Source organism: Acanthisitta chloris, unplaced genomic scaffold, assembly GCF_000695815.1.
Source record: "Acanthisitta chloris isolate BGI_N310 unplaced genomic scaffold, ASM69581v1 scaffold5132, whole genome shotgun sequence".
NCBI classification, from domain to species: domain Eukaryota; kingdom Metazoa; phylum Chordata; class Aves; order Passeriformes; family Acanthisittidae; genus Acanthisitta; species Acanthisitta chloris.
Window position 1 is genome coordinate 51,227 of NW_008659809.1, and position 8,436 is coordinate 59,662.

At 41.8% G+C, this 8,436-nt stretch overlaps 1 protein-coding gene across 1 annotated transcript in view; it reads right to left on the bottom strand.

Moving 5' to 3' along the window:
- FAR1 (fatty acyl CoA reductase 1) overlaps positions 1 to 8,436 on the bottom strand; it is a 33,373-nt gene that overhangs the window by 19,148 nt on the left and 5,789 nt on the right. Inside the window, exons 4-5 of the mRNA XM_009069545.1 lie at positions 3,102 to 3,279; positions 1,752 to 1,796 (exon numbers count right to left, since the gene is read on the bottom strand). Of these exons, the coding sequence (XP_009067793.1) occupies positions 1,752 to 1,796; positions 3,102 to 3,279 (223 nt within the window). The remainder of the gene's footprint in view (positions 1 to 1,751; positions 1,797 to 3,101; positions 3,280 to 8,436) is intronic.

An 8,436-nucleotide genomic window follows, 5' to 3' on the forward strand; every position in this document is an offset into this window, starting at 1 on the left:
GGCTTTTTAAATGACAAAAGATTTTGTCAGCTAGTTTTAATATGGTTTAAAGCACATGAATTTGGCCTGTGTTTCATAAATGCAGTGGCAGGTATGACAGCTAGCAGCCAGCTGCTGTGGTTTTTTACTCTGGCAATTCACTGCAATGGAACTTTTTGTAGAACATCTTTCTTGCAAAACAATTCTGGATAATTTTTTTGTGACAGACTTCTTTAATGCTCAAAAGTAATAACAGCATTACAAAAGTTAGAACTTGCCATGTGACAATTTGAGGAGTGGATCTGCTAACTGTGAAACCTTTCTTGATTGTGATTGAGTCATCATAAAAGAACTCAGGGAACAGCACAAGATGCTGGGAGTAGAGCAGTACAAGTTTTATGAGTGATCAGCAATGAATAAAAGACAAGTAGATTTTTTTATTTTAAGGAAGTGACATGAATAGAAGCCAATAACAATTTGTGAACCCAAGTGATGTGTTTGGGACTGCTGAATGTCTTTGAAATGTGTAACTGGAGATAAAAGCATTAGCTGGGAGGTCATAGAATTATAGAATTTTAGGGGTTGGATGGACCTTACAGATCATCTAGTCCCAACCCCTGCCCTGGGCAGGGACACCTCCCACCAGAGCAGGTTCATCCACCACCACCAGGAACACACTGATCTCACCAGACCTGTGGATTCCAGCAGCAACTGTAGCAGTTTCTATTTATGCTCTATTTCAGGTATAAATGAGTTTTATAATGAGATGATATTTGGATTTTATTCTGCTCTCCTGTGATTGCAGACTACTAATCCTTTTATACACTGCATCAGGCTGATTACAATACACTTCTGACAAAGTAATCAAGTTGGACAAATCAGACATGAACAAAAATACCTGTCCATAGCTATACAGCATTATGTATTGACAAATAGACTTAAGGCAGTGATTTTAGTTCAGAAAAAAGTAATTATAAGGCAGGAGAAAGGGTATGCAATGTTACTATTTACACATATTAAATTGTAATGATTATTTTCACTTTACAAGGAATATTTTATCAAGTCATTCACTACTTATCTTATGGGTTTGTTCCTCACCATTTTGTACAGTAATTATTTACACCACTGTTAAGCAAGAATATAGTAAATTATCCATGTGACTGGCAGAGTCTGAACCAAGAGTTACACACATTATTTAGGTGTAGTCTGCACAGGGAGAAATTGTGTACAAAGCAATGTCAGGTGGCACACAGAGGCTTTTTTATTGTGCAGGGGTAACAAATTATAGTAGTGAATTTGGAAACAATACATACAGAGACAGATGGAAGGGTAAATATTGCTGCCTTGCATTGATGATATGGTAACCTGGCTTGGAAAATAGTTGTGTTAAAAAATTCAAGGTTTGACATCCGTGAATAACTCTACTTTCAGGGATGAATCTTTTGCCTTTTCTTTGAAAATTTGGCCAAATGTGTCCAAAACCTCAGTTTTTTTCAGAGTTTTTAGAAACTGCAATTCACATTTAGGGTACCAACAGCATGAATACTCTTTCAACGTCCTCTTTTGAGCTCAGCACAAACAGATCATCTTCTGGGTCCTGCAGGCATAGAGATGTATGGCAAGTATGTGACATCTTTCTACCAGATTCAGAAAATTGCTGGGATCCATTTTTGTGTACAATTTCTAGGTGGGACTGGAGAGGAACTTTAGAGTTGCTATTTAAGTAACTCAAACACTACTTTAAGGGGAACTTAAATAATAACCAGACCTACCGCAATAAATATTCCACTTGTCCCGTGGAAGTTGTCAATCCAGCCCTGCAAAAGAGAAGAATGATTAGTGTTTCTGTCAGTGCTGTTGCTTACACAGGCTTTGAAATGGTGACAGTGCTATAATGGTGTGGTGTAGACAAAGAACCAAGGAGACAGCAGTTAAGTCTGGGACAGCTGCCAGGAAGTTAACCATCACCAAGTACCTGATTTTAAACAGGGGATACAATGTATGGAACCTCATTCTGTCTGCAATTTACCCATCAATAACAGAATCTAAGTTTGCACTCAGAAACCAAATCTTTCCTATTCCTTGGCTACAGGAATAAAATCTGGCTTCAAACACTACAGTGTTTGGTGCTGTCACACTTGCTGAAAACAGTCAGTGTGTTATTTGCCCTCCAACACATGACATGCAGATGCCACCAAGAGTGATTTGGTTACTTCAGCTAATTTCTAAGGCAAGGAAGAAAAAACTTTGTACCACTCCAGTTTTGAATCCCATCCTACTTCAGGTTAGGGAAACTGCCACTTGTGGGAGCTGGAGCTAAAAGCAGTGCTGAGCTGTTTGACCTGGAACAGGTTATGACACCTAACAGAGTTCCCTCTGACTTTCCAACATGGGGAGCTTGGCCCAGAGCCTTGGCTGTATCTCAGCCATCTCTGGCATGCTTCAGGCTGCATGAAAACTAAAGGTGACTTTATGTCACCTTTCCAATTTAGCTGCCAATGTCGGGGCACATTATTCCTACCAGTATACTTAATGAATTCTTTCATTCCAAAAGTACAGCTGCATTTAGTTACTGTGTGCCTGGCATCTTTATCTGCAACAGGCCCATACAACTGTGAATTGAGAGAATTCAATGGCTACCAACATACACCAGAGTCATTAGTTAACTGCATATCACATTACCCAATCCTTTCAAGGACCATAGGAAGTCTAGGTGCTCATCAGGACCTCATTAATAGGCTGAGTAGGCCATGGAAATACTTGAGCCAGAGTGTATCAAGACAACCAACCCTCAGATCTCATGTTTTGAGTACACAAACTCCCCTGTGTCTCTGAATGGCCAATCAGTTGCAAGTGCAACATTTTGCACCATTACTATGCCAGCTCTTGTTATCATTGTTAAATGTGTTCTTTTCAGTTGGAAACGAGTTCTTCCTGAAGATGCTGAAGAATGCTTGCTGTGCTACTCCACCACAGGTTCTCCACCTCTTCCACACATTTTCCCATGAACTGGAGTAGCTGTTTCTCAAGCAGACACTGCTACAAGTAGGGAGAGACTCCTGACAGCACTGCAGCTGTATCCAAGAGCTCTCAGTAGGGAAGTGCTGTGTATTCATGCTTACTGGGAAAGGCTCATGCCAGCTAGCTCCCACGATGGATGGCCTGACGATAGCAACGTTCAGGTTTCCTTTCTCCTCCTGAATCACGTATTCTGACAAGGCTTTGGTGTAGGTGTAAGTGTTGGGCCATTCCCCAAGCAACTTAGGTGTGATGTCTTGAATGATAGATTCATCCAACCACCTACAGAAAAAAAAGAGAACATCATTATTCACCATGCAGGGAAAGAAAAGACTTGGGCAAAAAAGACTAGTGACACAGCAATCCTCACCTGAAACAGAGAATAAGCAAGTTAAAGCCATTTGAGGTTTGGATTTAGGACAGCTCTGTGGCAGAAAGGCTCCTTTTGTCTTCAAGGTGCAAAATAAACCCTTGTGAGCTTCATGCTACCATGTCCAGCTCCAATTCAGCTACCTATACAATCTCATGTTAGAGAAATCTCTTGCATGCTTTGTGCTTCACTGCAATTGGTAATGTAACTCTAGCCATGATTTACAGCCTGATGGAGCTCTCCAGCCCAGCACTGTCACTAGGCAGTGCTAATCCTTAGCCATCACAGCCTCTATATACTCCTGAGTACACTTCAGGAGATTCTGGGTAACCTTGAGTTACCAAGTCATGTAGCATTACAAAGGTCTCAAAAGCTAGAACAGCATACTGCAGGGGTATTATTCCAGCAGTGCTATTCACAGGGTTAGATGATCCTTCTTACAGTTTTCCACAACTATTAGTGCTTAAAAAAATCTACCAAACAAACCAAAAGAACCCCACCAAGCATTTTTTGAAGGTATTCAAGTATCTAACCCATCAGAAGCAGCTATGCATATACCTTGTGAAAAGCAGCCCTAACCAGCACAGCACTGCAGCAAAGGCCTAAAGCTCAAAGACTCTTCCTTGGCAAACCATCAGGGCTTCACAGGTCCTGCCAGCATCTAGGTCTAAAGGACAGGAACTGGCTGTGCTTCCAGAGCCCTCACACACTGCTGCCAATCCCTGACAGGCTTTCAGCAGTCTGGTGCTACACCACAGAATCAAAGATTAGCTCCTATAATCCAATTTGTAATTAAGTCAACGGATTTACAGTTCAGCCTGGATGGGTGTGCTCTTCCCAGGGGCATTGCAAGGATAGTGTTTCCTGCAGGTCCTCACTTCACCCCTCCTTATCTTCAATTCCACAAACAGGCAGAGGTCAGTGGGAGAGGAATAGAGTGCAGACTGTCACACCTGAGGAATTCCTCGATCACAACAACTTAACCCTGCAAACCACTGGTGGCTCAGGTGGCACATTGCTTTTCAGATGGCTCTCATGAGGCACGAAGGGAAACATCACAGGAAAACTTGTGTGGGAAAACACTGATTCACTGACACTGCAGAGCAGTTTGCAGGGGAGGGTTGAATTCAGTGAATCTCTCAGTTTTGGGATGAGTCAACAAGAATCTGACAGTTTTTAGTATATACATTATTTTTTTTAAAATAAAAAAAAAAGGCTTATGGAGGAACAAATAGTCTCCTATGCAAGACTGGTCCCATGCCTCAGAAATAAGGCAGAAAAAGTATTTAACCATGAAACACAGAATAATAGAATGATCAGGGTTGGAGGAGATCACATCCAACCATCAACCTGTCACTGCTGCAACCCCTAAACTAGATCCTCCAGCATCAGATCCAGATGCCTCTTAAACACTTCCAGTGATGGTGACTCCACCACCTCCCTGGGCAATATTCCAGTGCTTGAACACCCTAACAGGGAAAAATGTTTTTCCTAACATCTCATCTGACTCTCCCCATGAACTTCCCCAACGTGAAGCTGAGCTACACTGTGGCTATAAGCAGCACACAACATTGGCTTTATTTGCAAAGCCTGTTTAGGCAGTCATTGAACCTCAGGGTCTCAGCTAAACTGCCATTGTTTGAATCTGTTGAGTAACTAATTACCAGCCTACCAAAGGAGATGTCTACTTCTGCAGGGCCTGAAGGAAGACCAGGTTCATTTGGGAGCTCAGACTAAGCTGCATGCAAGCCTTTTTTTCCCTTCCCTTTTTCTCTCTTTTCTTTTAATAATATGGACTTACAGGTTTGCATTCTCACAAAGAAAACACAGGTGCAGAAGTACAAGAAAAAGCAATCTCCCCTTGCCCTCATCCTTCCAGACAGGTCTCTGCATTACTTTAAGTGGTCATCAAGAGAACCATGCTCTTGCCTGTCTCAAGGGTACCATCCTACCAGGTGATTTGATCTACCAGCATTACCATCACAGGAGCTGAACTGACAGTTCAGTGAGGCAAACTGCTCCTACTCCTCACTGACCTACTTTGAAGATTTTGAAATGCTAACTCACAAAGCTAGTGCTTTTGCCCACTGCTTCAATTGCCCTGTAGAAACAGGAGATGCAAATGAAACCATTAGCAACTTCTCCTTTCACCACATATATACACCGAATTACTCTGCCACAGGAAATCATAACTGTCTGTGCTAATCGCTTTGCATTAATAAGATGTTCTCTTTCTTGTAAAGGATGATGGATCTATATTTTCTGCAGTAACAAAACCAGTTCTGCTTCAGCCAACAATTCACTGTGCACTGTGTTCCTTACCTCAGCACACCCTTCAAAGCTGATTTCCTTCAGCTTTAGATTAAGGCAAACCATGCTTGATGCAGCAGATTATATGTTTCCTCTATTGGCCTGGCTGCACTTAGAAGTGTGACTTTTGGTTTATGCAGCTTAAGACTAAGGCTTTACTTGCAGGTTAAATATCAAAACACTGAAACCCCAAGATATATTGAGGGATAAGAACAGAAAAAAAAATAGAGCTGGGAGTCCTACTTGGGATTTCAAGTGAATAAAGAATCATAAGCATGTATCAAAAGCATGGCCAAAAGCATCATTAAATGGATCTGTTATTGCATACAGTTGTATGATTATCCCCTTTAATGCACTTGCAGAAGAGCACTTTAAGTCAAGGATTGTATGTGAAGGGAATCTTCCACAGCAGACTGATGCAAAATATGACCTGCATTTCTTCCTTTGTTTTGAAGGCAATTTATATTTTCTTTTCTGCTTTTTTTCCCTTCCTCCTTCCCTCTCCTCTTTGGAAGGTAACATTCTGTTAATCTCCTTTCTCTGAAACCTTCTGTACCCAGACATCCACACATTATTTCTTTCACTTACAGGATGAATAACAAAAGGTGCATCTCTCCTGTCTTCTTGCAATCCTGCTTCATCTTCCCTCTCTTCCTCCAAGTAATCCTCTGCCTTTCAGAGCCTCTCACTTTTCTCTATCCCATTCTGCCATGTCAACCCAGGACTTTCCCCATCCTGCTCCTTCACACACTCTACAACCTCACACACCTCCTTCAAACACTGCCTTTGATTTGCAGTCACCTGCCAAACCAATGACCCTGGAGACTGTGATTTCCAACAAGGTCCAACTGATTTCTTAGCTGGGAGCAAACACTTAAAGAAGCAGATGCCACCCTAGCTGAGGGTGTGCTGTGATGTGTGTCTCACTGAGAGTACCAGAAGGTGGTGAGTTTCTGGAGTAGAGGATGTAGGAAAAACAGCAAAAAAAGTTTAAAATCTAATAAAAAAGCAAGAAACTCTGTCTGTAATTTTGTGGCTATGAAAAAAAATCTGTAACAAAGAACACATCTGAAAGAACATACGTGGCTATGAAAAAAAATGCGTAACAAAGAACACATCTGAAAGAACATCCTCTGTCATCCAACCTTTATTTCAAATATCATCCTCTCTGATGCATGTGCAAGCTATGATAAACAAATTCTTAGTGTTTTATATGAAGCAGCTGAAGTAGCAACCTCTGAGGTAGCCAGGCCCTTGTGCACATTTCTATTGGCAATCAAACCTGTGCTGGAGTCTTGTTTTTTCTGAGCCATCAACACTAATTATTTCCAAACTTGCAAGTGATGGTAAGCTTTTTGGGGCAGTGAAATGTAATCTTGACAGTGATGAACTCCAAAGGACATTGTCAAACTGAGTCAGTGGGCAAAAAGGTGATAGATTTGCTTCACTGTAAATAGAGGTATGGTAGTGCATTGAGGGAAAAGCAGCCTATGAAAACTGCTCTTAGAGGTTGCTGAGCTCAGAACTGGCAATTGTAGCTCAGCTCAAATCACATTGACAGTTCTATGAAACCTTCATCTCAGTGAGTAGCAGCAGACCAAAAAAACAATCAATGAAATGCTGGACATCAACTGGTCCAAGAACAAGACCAGTGCTGTAATTTTGAAGCTGTTTAAATAAACCTTTGAGTGCCCATACTTTGTGTACTGCATGTAGTTCTGTCTGTCCCCTGCACCAGAGGGGAAGGACAACTAAAATCAACATGAAGACAGATCCATCAGTATATAAGGAGGTAGGAAAAGGCTGAGACTCTGCAGAAGAGAAGGTTGAGCCTGAATGCAACACAGAGCTACAGAACTGCAGAGGCAGTGAACAGGGCAAATGCTGCAGATCCTGCAATGCTACAACATTGGGACATGTGACAAAACTACTGGCATGACAGTCTGGAACAGGGAAAAGAAAGCTTGTCTTTACACAGCAGTTAGTTAACAAACTTCTGGGACCTGCTGCCACAGCGTGTTGCAGAGCCAGAGCACCAGAAAGTTCAATAGGGGTTAACCAAATGAATCACAGAACCATAGAATCATAGAATTTAGGGGTTGGAATGGACCTTACAGATCATCCAGCCCCAACCCCTGCCCTGGGCAGGGACACCTCCCACCAGAGCAGGTTGCTCAAGGCTCATCCAACCTGGCTGTGAACACTGCCAGGGTTGGGGCAGCCACAGCCTCCCTGGGCAACTGTGCCAGTGTCTCACCACCCTCACAGGAAAAAACTTTTTTCTCACATCCAACCTAGACTTTCCTTCAGTTTGAACCTATTTAGGTGAATTTCAAAACAGATCAGGGAAGAACAGGACGTAACATCCCTCAAACAGCTGTTTTATGTGAGGCTACAAGAGGATTGCAAGAAGTATCCAGACTGGTTTACTTCCCCTAAATATCATCTCCCAGTGGCACTCTTGAGGGCAAGATATTGGGCCAGGCAGTCCCTTGCTCTAGTGCACTAGGGCATTTCTGATGTTTTTATCACGGTCCACTTGCTTAATAAATTATAAATGATAGATGACTACTAGCTGGAAGTAAACATATCCAAAAGTATGTGCTACTAGAGAAATTCAAACAGAAAATACTGGTTTATTCTACATTTTCTGAGTAGCACTTAGTGAAATTATTTCTTTAGACAAATATTTTTATTTCTTTTAAATAAAAAATCAATGGTTCTCCCAGAGGGCATTAATTAATCTCATCTCCTCTTTC